Source organism: Mesoplodon bidens (genome assembly GCF_964165515.1).
Source record: "Mesoplodon bidens genome assembly, chromosome: 2".
Taxonomy (NCBI): domain Eukaryota; kingdom Metazoa; phylum Chordata; class Mammalia; order Artiodactyla; family Ziphiidae; genus Mesoplodon; species Mesoplodon bidens.
In genome coordinates, this window is record NC_138177.1 from 132,878,299 (window position 1) to 132,896,804 (window position 18,506).

The 18,506-nt window shown below is 37.0% G+C and overlaps 1 protein-coding gene across 1 annotated transcript in view; it reads right to left on the reverse strand.

Annotated features, from left to right (window-relative positions):
- ATG4C (autophagy related 4C cysteine peptidase) overlaps positions 1 to 18,506 on the reverse strand; it is an 87,739-nt gene that overhangs the window by 52,091 nt on the left and 17,142 nt on the right. The window contains exons 2-3 of the mRNA XM_081225793.1: positions 8,392 to 8,530; positions 2,183 to 2,266 (exon numbers count right to left, since the gene is read on the reverse strand). Of these exons, the coding sequence (XP_081081919.1) occupies positions 2,183 to 2,266; positions 8,392 to 8,467 (160 nt within the window). The 5' untranslated portion in view covers positions 8,468 to 8,530. The remainder of the gene's footprint in view (positions 1 to 2,182; positions 2,267 to 8,391; positions 8,531 to 18,506) is intronic.

Sequence of the window (18,506 nt, forward strand, 5' to 3'; positions counted from 1 at the left end):
TATCTCTCTGATAACTTAGAAAACTTGCTTGAACCAAAAATTCTGTGACATGTAGAAGTTCAAAGCTAGCCCCCCAGATTTCTGTTAATTCTACACAGCTTAAACTCTCGTTTCCTCCCCTCCCGCTTCTAACTCCTACAATGATATGAGATGCCTTTTTCATTCCAGATGCCAAATCCATCCCCTTTCCAAAAGAACTTTTCCTACACCAAGCATTTCATAAACTTACCTGACTTTACTGAAGACCAGAGCACGTCAACAAGGAAACTTCTCAGTGGACATGCAGAATCCAACCACCTTTCTGGCTCGCTCTCCTTTCTCCCTCCCGAGCCCCATACCCTTGTCTTTCCCTGTATCCCTACTCCTAGTCCAAAACAAAACAGTCTTCTATTTGTCTCATTTGTATCCCCTATATCATTTACTTTTCATCTCTTGAGTTGAGGACCCCCAAGAATCCATTTACTGCTCAAAGTATTTCTTCCAAAAAATATATAATGATATCCTTAAAAATAATTCTAATAACTTTTTCTCACATTCCTTTTATCATGAATAATAATATCATTTAGAATGCTTATATGTACGAGGCATATCACTAAATGCCTATGAAACAGGTATCATTAATACTTAGGGAAATTACATAACTTGCCAAAAATAACAACTAATCAGCCAAAGGAGCCAAAATTCAAACCCACATATGTCTCACCCCAAAGCCCATACTCTCCTCTGCCTGTAAACAAATGACCTAACTCTTTAGCACGGCATTCAAGATGCTCCTCCATAATTTGATCCTTTTCATAATTCTCTCCCACCATAGTTACACTGGACACTTATGTTTCCTAAATATACTGTCTAACATCTCAGTGCTATTGCTTTCATCATGCCATTCTATTTACCTAAAATGCATGCCTTCTTTATCCATCAACTTCCTACTCATCTTTCAAGAATACTGTGAGGACTCAATGAGTTAATACACGTAAATTACTTAAAAATCCTGTCTGGCATATTATAAATACTCAACAAATGTCAGCTGTTACTATTACAAACCATTTAGGCTTTAGACAATTGCCGATGTGACCAAAAAAGATCAACCAAAAAATGAATACAAGCCTTGATAATCACATACTGTCATATACATTCTTCCCCTCTCCTCTCTCTCTCACACACACAAACACACACAAAACACACACACTCATACATACAAAATACCAAGCAAAGACATATAGTACAAAGAATGCCAGTATTAAAATGAAACATAGTCTTGGTTTAAATTCAGCTCTGTCATCTAATACCTGTGTGATTTTGGACAAATTATTTAACTTCTCTAAACTCTGGCTTTCAAGCGCATAGGACAGGGACACTTAAATCTACCTTGTAGGCTTGTTGTGAGAATTAAATACATTTCCCAAAGAGTTTAGCATGATGCTTGACACATAGTAGGCACTCAATAGGGGACATACATTATTAAAAGAAAATATATGATAATTACAGAAAGGATGATGAGCATATATGAAAATTCAGAAACATCAAATACAGTAAATAATTTCAGAAATTGGAAAGCTTACCATTTTTTACATTAACTAACGTGATACTTTAAATTATCATATACTTTAAAATTATCATCAGAGAACTTGATAAAGAATATTAAGATATTGATTCAAATAATATTTACTTAGCACTCATACGGTAAGTCCAAAATTATGAGGGATATAACAAATGGTGTATGACGGTATGAACTTTATTTTCAAGGAATTCACAAGAAACCCAAACCATATGGCAGTATTTTATGTGTTACATAAAATACAGGTTTTTAAAAGATATATGCCAAAACATAGGCATAAAAAGTAGAACGGCGGTTGCCAGGGGCTGAAGGGAAGGGAGGAATGAGGAGTTATTGTTTAATGGGTACAGAATTTCAGTGTTACAAGATGAAGAGTTCTACAGATGAATGGTGATGATGGTAGCACAACATTATGAATGTATTTAATACCACTGAACCGTACACTTAAAAATGACTGAGATGGTAAATTTCGATATGTGTATTTTACCACAATAAAAATAACTGGAAGTAAAAAACAAAAAGAAATATGTCAAAAGTAGGTTAATCTGGAAATAAAATAATGAAAACAATTACACAATGAATTTCTACAAAGATTTTTAAATGGATTACAAATTTAGCACTTACCTTCATATTTAAAATGGTAACACTTTCCAAGCAATAATACAGGGGAATTTCTACTAAAATATGTCTTTGTTTTCAACACCCAACCTAAATGAGAAAAAGAGAAAAACAGTTTTGCAATTAAAGGATTTCAGACTAAAAGTTCAGCAGCATTTTCTTTTATTTAATTTCAAATCACCAATTCCCAATTATGGATGTGCATATTTTACAAGTGTAGTAAAAGTATTTTGACAATGAACTGAAAATACAGGCCACTTATGCTACTTTCAAATAAAGCCAAGTATTTTAACCACATTCTGCCCACTTAAAGAACATGGCAGATAAAAAATTTTAGTTTTAATTTATTTTCAAACAGATCACAACGTTCTTATGGTATAAAAATTAAAAGGTACAAATTCTACTCCAGTTTCCCTGACACCAACCTCTTTTCCCAAAGGCAACAAATGTTACCAATTTCTTATATCTTCTTCCATTTTAGATATTTTAAAAGTTTAAAGTATTTGAATATTCCAGTGAAGTAGTTTAGGAAAAAGATCACACAGTACACTAATGCTTATGATAAAAGTGGATCTCTGAAGTTTCCTAGGGAAATTTGTTTTTACCCCATCATTTCAGCCAAATGAGGATTTCTGAAAGTGATGTATAAAGCTTTCAGACATTTTCATCTCAATTTTCCATCTCCCATCCCCAATCCTCAACTCTTAGTTGCAAACTCTAATTCTTCCAATTTTCTTCCTACTAAACTGTCTATATCTAAAAGGAACTATCCTTTTGGTTTTTTATGATGTCATTAATAGTTCTCAATTTCCTGAGAAAAGCACTTGCCCATTACATTCCTGAATATTCCTAAGTGTATGAAATTCCTGAGTGCTAATGGCAGACTTAAAAGCAGTTCCTAAAATGCAAGAACATATAAATAAAAAGAATCTGAAATTGGGAGTTAAGAGACTTAGGTCTAGTCTTAAGCAGACCAACATTTATATTTAACAGAGTTGTTACAAAATTTTAAATGAGTGATTTTTATGAAAGTGCTTCCTTAAGTACTATAATACAAATAAGCATAAAGAACAAGTAAATTAAAATATGTATTTATAATAAAAATCATGCAAGTATCTGAGTTTGGTAGTGAAAAAGAAAGAATGGAGGGACTTCCCCAGTACTGCAGTGGTTAAGAATCTGCCTGCCAATGCAGGGGACACGAGTTTGATCCCTGGCCCAGGAAGATCCCACATGCTGTAGAGCAACTAAGCATGTGCACCAAAACTACTGAGCCTGTGCTCCAGAGCCTGTGAGCCACAACACTGAGCCCGCGTGCCACAACTACTGAAGCCCACGCACCCTAGAGCCTGTGCGCCACAACTACTGAGCCCACGTGCCACAACTACTGAAGCCCACATGCTCTAGGGCTCGCATGCCACAACTACTGAGCCTGCATGCTGCAACTACTGAAGCCTACAGCCCGTGCTCTGCACCAAGAGAAGCCACTGCAAGTGAGAAGCCCAAGCACCGCAACGAAGACCCAACGCAGCCAAAAAAAAAAAAGAAAGAAAGAATGGAAAGTCAAATACAGTAATCAGGCTTTGGATTACTGCAACACTCCCCCAAAATGGCTTATCTGTAATCAGTTTTCCCCCACTCTAGCATATGCCACGTATCCCTGCCAAATTAATCTCTCTGTGGCTCAGCTTTGATTAGGTAACTTGTCTGCTCAAAAACCATCCTCAATGATTCATTACCTAACAGATTTATAATGAACTTCTCTGTGATACTAAAGACTTTCCACAATATGATACAAATTACCTTTACAGTCATCTTTTCCACTACTTCTCATCTATACTCAAAGTGGACTTTACTATTTGGTTCATACTATTCCATAACAAAAATATCCTCCCCAATATCAGCCCATTTAAATCCATTTAAATCTTCTTCTTCTGACTCAAACACGCACTTCTAAGACATCTTTTCCTTTTCCCACCTATCTCTCATTCTCTTCTCTGAACACCAATGGGAAAATAGTATTTACTGACCATCTATTTTATACTAGGAACTAAGCCAGGTGCTTTATAGACATTGTTTCCTAGGAGTATTATTAGTACCATACTAGAATGATTCTAATCCCCAAAACGATAACAATCCCCTCTCCCCAAAAGGCAGTGTTTCCAAAGCAAATCCTAAGAACTTCATAAAAACAACCTCAAAAACTAACAAACAAAAAACCTTTAAGGAAGAACTTCTCTCTTTCTCCCTATGGTTTACCCTCTACCTGTATACCCTCTTACCAGTCACCAGTCCTTCCAAAAGAAAAGAAAGGTGAATCTGATAAGTCAGAGCCTGAGCCTCTATAATGATCTACATTTTACACGAGCAATGAGTTATAGTGCACACAGCAGGCAGAAGTTGTCTCTTAATGGCTAGGCCTGGAATTGACATAGCTTCATTTCTAACTTATTCTATTGGTTGATATGAGACACAAGCCAGCCCAGATTCATATGAGAAAAGAGACAATACAAAATGTGATTCACTGAGGACTGTCTTTGGAGACTAGCTACCATAAACAAAATGTTACCAAAAAACCAACAGTCCATTAAGTTAGCAATTTGAAAATCACAAGTCAGGCTTTAAAAGATGCAAACAAACCAAAGAGCATAGAAATAGTAGAGATAATAATGATTCTCTGGAGGAACAGAAACACTCAGAAGGATGATTTACTTCTTAATATTTTAAAAAGGAAATCAAGTTTACATACCTCATAAAGTCATGTAAATATGGGGGGGGGAGCAAAAATGAAACACTTTTTCAAGAAAGTAAGGTCCAGTTATTTTAAATTTTAAGTGCTATGCCATTTCTAGTTCCATCTTTATATAATAATATTGACATTGATAAAAAATAATCCTAAATTATGTTCAGTGCATTCAGAGAACAGCAAGAATAGGGAGCAAGGGAGGCTGGGTTTGAATACAAGTTTCAAGACTTACCTAGATACATGACCTTGAATATGTCACCTAATCTCAGTTTTCTAATTTGCAAAAAAAGAATACCTTAGAAACATATTAGATTTAAATCTCAGAAAGATATCTAACTCAGAAAGATGAAATTTAAATGAGAAGGTACATAAACTACAACATACTAGTGGGTGCTCAATCGATTTTAATCCTTTTTAAACCATCCATACTACACAAACTCTAAACAATGAAAATACATTCAACATTTTAGAATAATTTTCACCAATAAAAATAAAACTAAAATACTACTCTATAACTTAAAACTATCTAGAACATGTAGTTACCCTGAACAATCTGTTCTTCAGAGATAGGGATTACCATAATCTTATGATGCCCACTTAAATATCTAGATAGGGAAAGCTACACATATGTAAATAATAGGTTAAATAACAATTCCTAGGTCACTGCTGAAATGTGTTGAGTACCTGTATGACAATGTTCAGACCTTATAAATGAAATCTTCATCACATAACCTATCCATCTAATTAAATGGTTGAAAAAGAACATAAGCCTCTGTTTGCAGATGACATGATTTACACACAGAAAATCCTAAAGAATCCACAAAAAATTATTAGAATAAAAGAGATTATCAAGTTTACAAGATACAAGATCAAATCACACAAATCAATTGTATTTCTATATACTAGCAATGAAGAGTCTAAATGAAATGAAGAAAATTCATTTTAAAATAGCATTGAAAAGAATAAAATACTCAGGAATAACTTTAACAAAAGAAGTGCCAAGACTTACACACAGAAAACTACAAAACATCATTGAAAGAAATTAAAGACCTAAGTAAATGGAAAGACATCCCATGTCCATGGATTGGAAGACTTAATACGGCAATACTCTGTTAATATGTCAATACTCTGAAAACTGATCTACAGATTTTACTAAAATCTATATAAAAATCCCAGCTGGATTTCTTGCAGAAATTGATAAGAGGATCAAAAATTCATATGGAAAATGCATGGAATCCAGAACAGTCAAAACAATCTTGGAAAAGAAGAACAAAGTTGGAGGAATCATACTTTCCAATTTCAAATTTTACAAAAAGCTAAAGTAATCAAGAGAATGTTCTACTGGCATAGAACAAACATACAGATTAATGGAATAGAATTGAGAGTCCAGAAATCAACCCTTACATCTATGGTCAACTGATTTTAGATAAGTGTGGCAAGACCAGTCAATGGAGAAAGAATATTCTTTTAAACAAATGGTGCTGAGACCTGATACCCACATACAAAGAATAACATGGAACCTCTACCTAACATCATATGCAAAAATTAACTTGAAATGGATCAAAGACCTAAATATCAGAGCTAAAAAGATAAAAACTCTTTAAAGAATAGGTGCAAATCTTCATGACCTTGATTTAAGCAACAGTTTCTTAAATACAACATCAAAAGCACAAGCAACAAAGGGAAAAAAAATAGGTAAACTGGACCTCATCAAAAAGTAAAAGTTTTATGCTTCAATGGACACTATGAAGAAAGTGAAAAGACAATCCAAGAATGGGAGAAAATATTTGCAAATCATATATCTGCTGAGGGATTTTTATCTAGAATATACAAAGAACTCTTACAACTCAATAATAAAAAGACTACCCAATTTTAAAACATGCAAAAGATTTGAATGGACGTTTCTTGAAAGAATATATACAAATTGCCAATAAATACATAAAAAGAAGATTATCTTCATATGTTCATCAGGGAAATGCAAATCAAACTCACAGTGAGATACTTCACACTCACTAGAATGGGTCTAATTAAAAAGATAGACATTAACAAGTACTGCTGACGATGTGGAGAAATTCAAAACCCTCAAACATTTCTGGTAGGAATGTATAATGGTGCAAACAGTTTGGAAAACAGTTTGCTAGTTCCTTAAAAAGTTAAACTTAGGGTAAACATATGATCCAGCAATTCTACTCCTAGGTATATACCGAAGAGAACTGAAAACATATGTTTACACAAAAACTTGTATACAATATTCATAACAGCATTATTCATAGAGCCAAAAAGTGGAAACAACCCTAACATCTATCAACTAATGAGTGGGTAAAGAAAATGTGATATATCCATACAATGAAATATTATTTAGCCGTATAAGAGAATGAAGTACTGATATATACATGCTACAACATGAATTAACTTTCAAAACGTTATGTCAAGTGAAAGGAGTCAAAAACAAAAGGCCACAAGTTATATGATACCATTTATATGAAATGTCCAGAATAGGCAAATCTAGAGAGGCAAAAAGTAGACTGGTGGATGCCAGGGATTGGAGAGAGGTGGGGAGGAATAGGGAGTAGTTGCTAATGGGTACAAGGTAGCCTTTGGGGGTGATGAAAATGTTCTGGAATTAGATAGTGATGATGGTTGTACATTCCTGTGAGTGTACTAAAAACCACTGAATCATACACTTTAAAAAGGTGAATTTTAGTAGTATATGATTTTAATCTCAATTTTTCAAAAAATTAATGTCTATAATCTTCAAAATACAATGCCAAGTTATTATCAAGTTTTAACTGTCTAAATAGCTAGCTGGCCATGACTTCCAGTGAATCAGGAGCCAACAGCCAATTGTGTTTTACTTAAATTTGCACTGTCAAGGGGTTTTACTAAATTTTATCATTCCTATCTTATGGATATGAACTTCTTCTGGTTGAAACTGGTTCTGCTGAGTATTTCTCCATCTTTGAAGGATTTTTCATCTCCAATTTGTTTCTAGTCTTAAGTGGGCTTCAAAACCACCATATGATCCTTATTGGATTTGTATGCAAACCAAGAGTAACTAAGTTAAAAATAAGGATCTGAGTGTGTTCTTAGAAGAAAGTCATACGTATCAGCATGTGAACTTTAAATGGTCTGCTTTGTGTGTTCAGAGGTCTATTTTGCTTGCTTCCTGGTTCACACATGAGGTTGCCTGATGCTGGGTCTGAAAACCTGAGGTATTATTATCACCTGAATAAATTCTATCTTCTTTGGAATTTTCTTTTTTAAAGGACCACATGATATGCCTGTGTTTCTAAGTAATGTTTATGATGGTATTTGGCTCTTTCTTCAGGCAGTATTCTTATCTACATTCCTTACAGAAATATTTCATTCAAAGAGAATCTCAACAATTGCCAGTGACTTAATAAGGGAGATAATACATGTCTTCAAATATTTCTTTGGACTTATACAGTTTTCAAATCTTGATACTTACTATATTTCATGTTGTTCCAAGCAGATATAAATTTAGTTTTCAGCTTGTCAACTTCATCTGTTCCTGTGGCCTCCATATTCAGATTCTAAAGAAAAAGCCATCACTTGATTGCATTCTTCTGTAAGTTTAGACTTTTGTTCTGACATAAAGAAAAGAAGATAAAGAAAAATAAGTAATGAGTACATATTATATGGTGCACTATCTGCTAAAGTTACTTAAGTGATTAAATACAACTTGAACTGGAAATGAGCAAATCAATTTTTCATTTTACAGAATAGAATACAATATACTCTATAAATATTTTAATTACAAAATGTATTTTATTGTTGTATATTTTATATACAACAATAAAAATTATCACACAAAACCAAACAATAAACTCCCCCAGACACTCACAATTAAGAACAATAACTTAGTAACACAAGTCAGTTTTGGTGAGACTATTCAAGACTTATTTCATTTGTAATCAGAGAAGGCGATTTGAAATCGTATAAGAAATGGCAACTATCTTCAGAATGGAGGCTTCCACTTATACTGATTAAGTCACTACTTTCATATAAAGCCTAGTTGTTTTTTTTAATTAAGGCATTTCCTATATTTCCAATACATCCTTGCTTCCTTCTGCAGCATTTTTTAAAAAAATCAAATGGCTTAAATTTACAAACAATGTTTTCTTACTTTAAAATAAGAATAAATGTAGTTTATAAGTATTTAACTTACTTGAGGGAAAACTGAGATACGTGATTTGTAATCTGAAAGAGGAACAAATTATAACTGAAAATGTTTGAGCTTATTTGAAATAATTCACAGACAGTTTTCTTTTCAAGAAAAGAGTGCCACACAGAACATTATCCTTTCAGGGTTATAAATATCAACTCAAAGGTATTGATACATTTGTTTCTCTGACAATAGGCATTCCGTTTTATAATATGTATTAGAAGCTACTAATTATACATTATAACTGTGACAGAAGAAAGCATGGTCCACTGGAAGAATTTAAAAAGCCAATGTAACTAAGAACAGAATCCAAAAAAGTGGCATGAGATGTGGCTATTGGGTTAGACAGTGGCCAGAGCACACAGGGCCTTGTAGATCATGTTAAAGGTTTTGTTCTTTATCCAAAGAGCAACTGGTTCCAAACAGGAATATCAGAATCAGATTCTGTGGGTTTGGTTTTTTTGACTCCAACACAGAGAACAGATTGAAAAGGGACAAGAGTAAAGGGTGAGAGTTTACTACTATTGTATAGGATGAGGAGAGAGATGGTAGCTTGGACTAGAGCAGTGGAGATGGAGAGAAATGGACATATGAAGAAACGTCAAGAATTCATTAGGTCTCAGTGAGAAAATGGATGTGAAAGGTGAGAAAGAGGAATATGTCAAAGATACACCCAGGTTTCTGGCTTGTGAAATTAAATAGTTGGTGCCAATCACTTAAATAGGGAGCATTAAATTAGGGGAACTTCCCTGGTGGCTCAGTGGTTAAGAATCCGCCTGCCAAAGCAGGGGATACAGTTCGATCCCTGGTCCAGGAAGATCCCACATGCCGCGGAGCAACTAAGCTCACATGCCACACCTACTGAGCCTGCGCTCTAGAGCCCACAAGCCACAACTACTGAGCCCATGTGCTACAACTACTGAAGCCCACGCACCTAGGGCCTGTGCTCCACAACAAGAGAAGCCATGGCAATGAGAAGCCTGCACACTGCAACGAACAGTAGCCCCACAACCACAACTAGAGAAAGCCCGCGTGCAGCAAAGAAGACCCAACACAGCCAAAACTAAATAAAATGTTTTTTAAATTATTTTTAAAAATAGGGAACATTAGGAGAAGGGCAGGTTAGAGGGAGAAGATCATGAATTGGATTTATGTGGAGTTTGAGATGGCTCTGAGATATAGTAGGGAATCATTCATTTTTATTTAATCACTCAATAAATTATTGCCAGGCACTGTTCTAGGTAGTGCAGATATAGCTTAGGGCAAAGGGAGTAAAATACTTGCTTTCATGATACTTACATTCTAAACATACTAGAGAGGCCAACAAGGCAGTTGGATATATAGCTCTGGAGCTCAAAGGTGAGGTTTGGGTGAGAGCTATTAATTTGAGAATTGCTGATGTACAAATGAAGAGTTAGAACTATAAACATGTTTCTCAAGGATTGTGCCTCGACCATGATGGCACCCCAGCCTTGAGGATGATATTCAAAGCCCTTCATGAAATTACATCTGCCCACTTACTCAGCTTTCTCTCTTGCCACTCCCTCACATGCACTATATACTAAAGCCATTTTTTTTTTTTTTTTTTTTTTTGCGGTATGTGGGCCTCTCACTGTCGCGGCCTCCCCCGCCGCGGAGCACAGGCTCCGGACGCGCAGGCTCAACAGCCACGGCCCACGGGCCGAGCCGCTCCGCGGCATGTGGGATCCTCCCGGACCGGGGCACGAACCCGTGTCCCCTGCATCGGCAGGCGGACTCCCAACCACTGCGCCACCAGGGAAGCCCTAAAGCCATTTTTAATATTAATATTAAAGCTTCCTAAACTTGACATGCTAGTACCTCCATGCCTTGCATGTGCTCTTCCCTCCACCTACAATGCCTTCCTGCTCACCCTCACTTTTTGACTGTCTTATTATCATGAGTCCCTAAGACCCAGCTTAAGTTTCTCCTCCTCTGGTAAGATTAGTAAAATTTTTACCCTCCTCCCAACCTCAAACTAAGACAGAAGCCCCTCTTCTTAGCTCCTTAGGAGCCTATGTCTTCCTCTATCACAGCACTCATCACACTGTATTGTAATAACTTGCTTCTTACCTGCCTCTTACACCAGACAGTAAACTTTTCAAATGTCCTTAAATTCTGTCTGGCACACAACTGTTTCTCAAAATGTTTATTAAATGAATCAGTGAACTGATAAATTATGAAACATAAGCAGTAGTCTTACCTGCTGTAATTAGAATTCTTTACCTGACAACTAGAATAAAGAAAAAATTTCCTCCCAAAAGTGCATTATTTAACAAAATTTGGAAAAGCAAAAAGGAGAAAAGTTTATAAAATGTGTGATTATATATAGTGCATCCACATGATGGGTTATATATCCATTAAAAATGCTTACACGGGCTTCCCTGGTGGCGCAGTGGTTGAGAGTCCGCCTGCCGGTGCAGGGGACACGGGTTCGTGCCCCGGTCCGGGAAGATCCCACATGCCGCGGAGCGGCTGGGCCCGTGAGCCATGGCCGCTGAGCCTGTGCGTCCGGAGCCTGTGCTCCACAACGGGAGAGGCCTGCGTACCGCAAAACAAAACAACAACAACAACAACAAAAAAAAAAAACAAAAAAAATGCTTACAAAAAGTCTGTGAAAACGGGGAAACTATGCAAAATCTAAAACTTTATGTATCACACAATACTATCTGTAGGCTGAGGGGGAGGTGAAGGGGTAAAAAAAAAGTATACCAAACTGCTCACAGTAGTTTCCCTGACAAATTGCATATGGCTATTTTTTTATCACTATCGCTCACCTTTTCCAAATCTTATACAAAGCACACACATAATTTTTAGAATTTAAAAAGTTTATTTTTAGGGACTTCCCTGGTGGTCCAGTGGTTAAGACTCCGAGCTCCCAATGCAGGGGGACCTGGTTCTATCCTTGGTCAGGGAACTAGATCCTGCATGCCACAACTAAGAGCCCACATGATGCAACTAAAGATCCCACATGCCACAGCTAAAAAGATCCCAAATGCCGCAACGAAGATCCCGTGTGCCACAACTAAGATGCGGCACAGCCAAATGGATATTAAAAATATATATATAAATTTTATTTTTAAAAAGCCAACAACCATGAATCTTCTAAATATAAAATGTTTAAAATAAGAGAATGTAAGGAACTTCCATACTGTTCTCCATTGTGGCTGCACCAATTTACATTCCCACCAACAGTGTAGGAGGGTCCATTCTTCTCCACACCCTCTCCAGTGTTTATTGTTTGTAGACTTTTGGACGATGGCCATTCTGACCAGTGTGAGGTGATACCTCATTTCTAGTTTTGATTTGCATTTCTCTAATAATTAGCAATGTCAAACATCTTTTCATGTGCCTTTTGGCTATGTGTATGTCTTCTTTACAGAAATATCTGTTTAGGTTTTCTGCCCATTTTTTGGTTGGGTTATTAGTTTTTTTTATATTGAGCTATTTGTATATTTTAGAGATTAATCCCTTGTCGGTCACATCATTTGCAAATATTTTCTCCCAATCTGTAGGTTGTTTTTTCATTTTGTTTATGGTTTCCTTTGCATGCAAATACTTTGATTTAATTAGATCCCATTTGTTTCTTTTTGTTTTTATCTCCATTACTCTAGGAGACAAATCCAAAAAGATATTGCTGCGATTTATGTCAAAAAGTGTTCTGCCTATGTTTTGGGGGGGGGGTTGTTTTGTTTTGTTTTGCTTTATTTTTTGGCTGCATTGGGTCTTTGTTGCTGCACATGGGCTTTCTCTAGTTCTGGCAAGTGGGGGCTACTCTTCCTTGTGGTGCGCGGACTTCTCATTGTAGTGGCTTCTCGTGTTGCAGAACACGGGCTCTAGGCACACGGGTTTCAGTAGTTGCAGCACGCAGGCCCTAGAGCGTGCAGACTTCAGTAGTTGTGGCACGCGGGCTCAGTAGTTGTGCCTTACGGGCTCTAGAGCGCAGGCTCAGTAGTTGTGGCACACGGGTTTAGTTGCTCCACAGCATGTGGGATCTTCCCAGACCTGGAAAGATCAAACCTGTGTCCCCTGCATTGGCAGGCAGATTCTTAACCGCTGCGCCACCAGAGAAGTCCCTCTGCCTATGTTTTCCTCTAGGAGTTTTATAGCATCCGGTCCTACATTTAGGTCTTTAATCCATTTTGAGTTTACTTTTGTGTGTGGTGCTAGAGAGTGTTCTAATTTCATTCTTTTACATGTAGCTGTCCAGTTTTCCCAGCACCACTTACTGAAGAGATTGGAGGTTCTTTAAAACCAAAAATAGAACTACCATATGATTCTGCAATACCACTCTTGGGCATATATAGGGACAAAAATAATTCGAAAGATACATTCACCCTAATGTTTACGGCAGCACTATTTACAATAGCCAAGACATGGAAGCAACCTAAATGTCCATCAACAGATAAATGGATAAAGAAAATGTGATACATATATACAATGGAATATTACTCAGCCATAAAAAAGAATGAAATAATGCCATTTGCAGCAACATAGATGGACCTAGAGATTATCATATGAAGTGAAGCAAGCCAACAAACATCATATGATATTGCTTATATGTGCAATGTAAACAAAAATGATACAAATGAACTTACATAAAGAACAGAAACAGACCCACAGACAAAGAAAACAAACTTATGGTTACCAAAGAGGAAAGGGGCAGGGGAGGGATAAAGTAGGAGTTTGGAATTAACATATACACACCAGTCTATAAAAAAGAGATAACCAACAAGGACCTACTATATAGCACAGAGAACTATACTCAATATTTTGTAATAACCTATAAGGGAAAACAATCTGAAAAAAATAGACCTATGTATGTATGTATAACTGAATCACTTTGCTGTAAACTTGAAATAACACAACATTGTAAATCAACCATACTTCAATAAAAATGAATAAATTAAAAAATAAAAATAAAATAAGAGAATGTACATGCATGTATTTTCTTTCTAAGTCAGAAAGAAAGTAGGCCACAGGGAGGACCTTGGTTCAAAGAGTTCCCAATACCAGCTACCAGGAACACTCTGGACAGTCCTTAGCAACAGTGTGAAAGTCAACATGCCTTTCAAGTGTGCTGGGGGAAAATGAAGACAAAATGAGACATTTTCTATGGGGAAAGTCTGTGTATTAGATAAAGACTCCTAAATAAATAATTAAATAAATAACCAAGGTAAGATGCTGTGACAGATACAGAAATTAATGAGACAAATATACTAACCTCAAGGAACTGAGAGTGGAATAAATTGTTAAATTATTCTTTTACTGTTATTTTTACTTCAAACTCCTGCTACTTATAGGTTATTTACTCAGAGTAATTTTACCCCAAACTTGAAACATTTGAAATGTTTTTGGAACATCTCAACTATTTTATAAGAATGCATTTATTGCCATTGTTATATAGAGTACACGAAAAGAATAAAATTATTATCATAAGGTCAAATTAACTAAGCCGTTATTAGTTTAACAATTCAGTATAGTTACTTTCCATATAACTAAAATTGAATTCCAATCTTCTATAAAGATAGAAACCCACTTTATTTCCATATCGAAAATTTAAATGGCTGTTTCTAAAAATCCTAACTTTTTAGAGCAGAGATGATTTTGAAAGGTGATCCCTCGAACCATATTAGAAAGTACTATAAATTAAAACACTTTAAAAAGGAACCAAAAATTCCTAATGAGGAAAGGATTTTCCTTACTGCATATTAAAACACATTATAAACTACAGTAATTAAGTTTAGTAATACTTAAATTTATTGATCTTATTAGCAAAGGATGACACTGAGTAAAACATAACAGGGAGTACAGAAATAAATCCAAATATATTTGAGAATTTAGTCACTGATACAAGAGATATTTCACATCAATGAGAAAAGATAGCTGATTTAGTAAATAGTACTGGAATAATAAGCTAGTCAGTTTAAAAATAAAGCTACCTCACACATTATGAATTCTAGACCAATCACAGAAGTAAATGCAAATGCAAACACATGGCATGTTTGCACATACTACAGGGAAGTATTGATTTAAATGTTTTTAACAGTCTTGTAGAAAAGACCTTTCTAAGCATGGTATGCAATACTAGAAATCAGAAAGGAAAATGTAATCACATAAAAAAGAAAACTTCTGTACAGGAAGAAGAAAAAGAAAGCATTAACAAGGTTGACTTGCAATTCATAAATTAAGAAAAAAATCCAATTCATATTGTATAGACAAAACGTTAATATCCATAATATACAAAGAGCTCTTAAAAATCAATCAGAAAAAAAAACTAAATGGAAAAAAAAGACAAGCATTCTGAAAGAAAAGGACCAATAAACATATGAAAATATTTTCAACCTTACTAGATCAAAGTAATGCACATTAAAGGAATTTAATATTTTTTTCATATTCACAAGAGATATTGGAAAGCCTGAGGTAACAAGCATTTTACAAAATTATTTCTCAGATAATAAATTCCTTGAGGGCAGAGAATGTGTCTTGTTCACTACTGTATCCTCACACCTAGCACACAGGAGTGCTAGTAGACACAAATATCTGTTGATGATACATATTATGACCTATATTTATCACCATAAAGAGATATCCAATAAAAAGTTTAAAAAAAAAGATATCCAGAGAGCATCAAAATATGTGAGGCCAAACTGTAAGAAGAAATAGATTAATCCACTGTTATAATTGGAGACTTTAACACCTCTCTATCAGAAATGGACACATTCAGCAGGCAGAAAATCAGTAAAGACATAATTGAGCTCAAAAGCAGCATCAATCAACAGCTACAGACTACCCCTCCAAGGGGCCTTTGTCGGGGCGGGGGGGTGGAAAACAGTTACAGACTAGACAGCTACAGACTGCTTCACCTAACAACAGCAGATTACACATTCTTCTCAGGTTCACACAGAATATTCACCAAAATAGACCACATTCTGGGCCATAAAACACCCCTTAACAAATTTAAAAGGATCAAAATCATACAATGTTTGCTCTTATCATGGTGGAGTTGAACTAGAAATCAAAAATGAAAAGATAGCCTAAAAATCCCCAAATACTTGGAGCTTAAACAACATACCTCTCGTGGGTCAAAGAAGAAATCTCAAATCTCATGGGTCAAAGAAGGGAAATTGAAAAGTATTTTAAATTAAATGAAAATGAAAAAGTAGTATCAAAATTTGTGGGATGCAACAAATGCATGGCTACAGAGAAATTTATAGCACTGAATGCATATATTAGAAAAGAAAGATAAAATTAATAACATAAGCTTCCACCTTAGAAAACCAGAAAAATAAGAGCAAATTAAATCTAAAGTAAGCAGAAAAAAGGAAATAATAAAAATTAGGGCAGAAAAAAAAATCAATAGAGATTGAATGAAACCAGTCAATGAAACCAAAAGCTGCTTCTTTGAAAAGATCAATAAAACCTATAAGCCTCTAGCCAGGCTAAGAAAAAAGAGAGAAGACACAAATTACTAATACCAGAACTGAAAGAGAAGGCATCAGCACAGCTCCCACAGAAATTAAAATAACAATAAGAAATATTATCAACAACTCTATGCTCACAAATTTGATAACCCAGATGAAATGGACCAAATCCTTGAAAGACAGTCTGCCAAAAGTCACACAAGAAGACACAGACAATCTGAATACAGCTATATCTATTTTTTAAAGTGAATCAATAATTCATAACCTTTAAAACACAAAGCATCAAGCCCAGATGGCATCACTGAGTTCTACCATACATTTAAGAAAGAAGTTATGTCCATTCTTTACAATTTCTTCCAGAACATAGAAGCAAAGGGAATACTTCCAAACTCATTCTATGAAGTCAGCATTACCCTAAAACCAAAACCAAAGACATCACAAGAAAAGAAAACTACTGACCAGTATTTCTCATGAACATAGCTGCAAAATCCTCAACTAAATATTAGTAAGTCAAATTCAGCAATGCATAGGAGATGCATCTGGGTGGCCTCTTTAGTGGAGTAGGAAGACCCCGAGCTCACCTCCTCCCACAGGCATACCAAAATTACAAATATTTACAGAGCAACTATTGATTATATACCAGAAGACCAACAGAAAAGATCTTCTACAACTAAAGGTATAAAGAAATAAACATACAAGATGGGTAGGAGGGGCAGAGACTTAGTACACTAAAGACCCATTCCCCAAGGTGGGTGACCCATGAACAAAATGATAATTACAGTTGTAGAGGTTTCTCCTCAAGGAGCAAGGGGGTCCAAGCCCCACACTGCGGTCCCCAGCCCAGGGGTCCTGCACCAGGAAAACAAGCCCCCAAAAAGATTTGGCTTGGGAAGCCAGTAGGGCTTACTTTCGGGAGAGAAAGAGGATTGTGCAAAATAGAGACTCCACTCTTAAAGGACGCACTCAAAACCTCACACTCTCTGGGATCCAGAACAAAAGCAGTAATTTGAAAGGAGTCTGTGTCAGACCTACCTGCTGATCTTGGCACAGAGGCAGGAGGCAACTAGAGCTCACCCTGGGGACATACACACTGGCAGCAGCCATTTTGGGGAGCTTGTTCTACCGCGAGGACCCCAGTGCTGTCAAGTACCATTTTGGACTCCTCCCTCTCGCTTATTATCTCTGGAACCAAGCCCCTCCCACCAGCACGTCACCACCTGTAATGGGATTCCTAAGGCCATGCAACTAGCCAGGCAGAGACACAGCCTCACACACCAGCAGGCCAGCTACCTTAAGACCCCCCTCCCCCGAGCCCACAGCTGCCACAGGACCCGTGCTGTACAGAAGAGGGCCCAGGACCTGGCCCCACATACCAGTGCACTGGCACTAGCCTCGGAACCACCAGGCCTTGCAGCCAGAGAACCCAGGGCCTGGCCCCACCCACTAGTGGGCAGTCACCAGCCCCAGAACTCCCTGGGCCCAGGCCTTACCCACGAGTGTGCCAACACCTCAACTCCAGGACCTCCAGGGCCCTACAACCAAAGACCCTGAGACCCAGCTTCACCCACCAATGAGCAGGCACTAGCCCCAGGACCACCTGGGCCTCGCCCCACCCCCCACACCAACAGGCTGCTACCAGCTCTGTAATCCCCAGGCTCTACAGCCAGAGATTCCAGGATTCAGCTCTACCAACCAGTGGGCTGGCACTAGCCCCAGGACCTCAGACACTAGTGGGTGGGCACCAGCACCAGAATCCCATGGGCTATGGACCCACCCATCAGAGGGCAGACACCAGACCCAGGACCACCACAGCCCCACAGCCTGTCATATCAGGACACAGCCCACCAACCAGCAGAAAAGCACCACCCACAGGACACACTGGGTCCTGGCCCTGCCAACCAGCAAGCCAACACCAGCTCTAGGATACTCTGGGCCCCTGAGCCAGCCTCCCCAGGA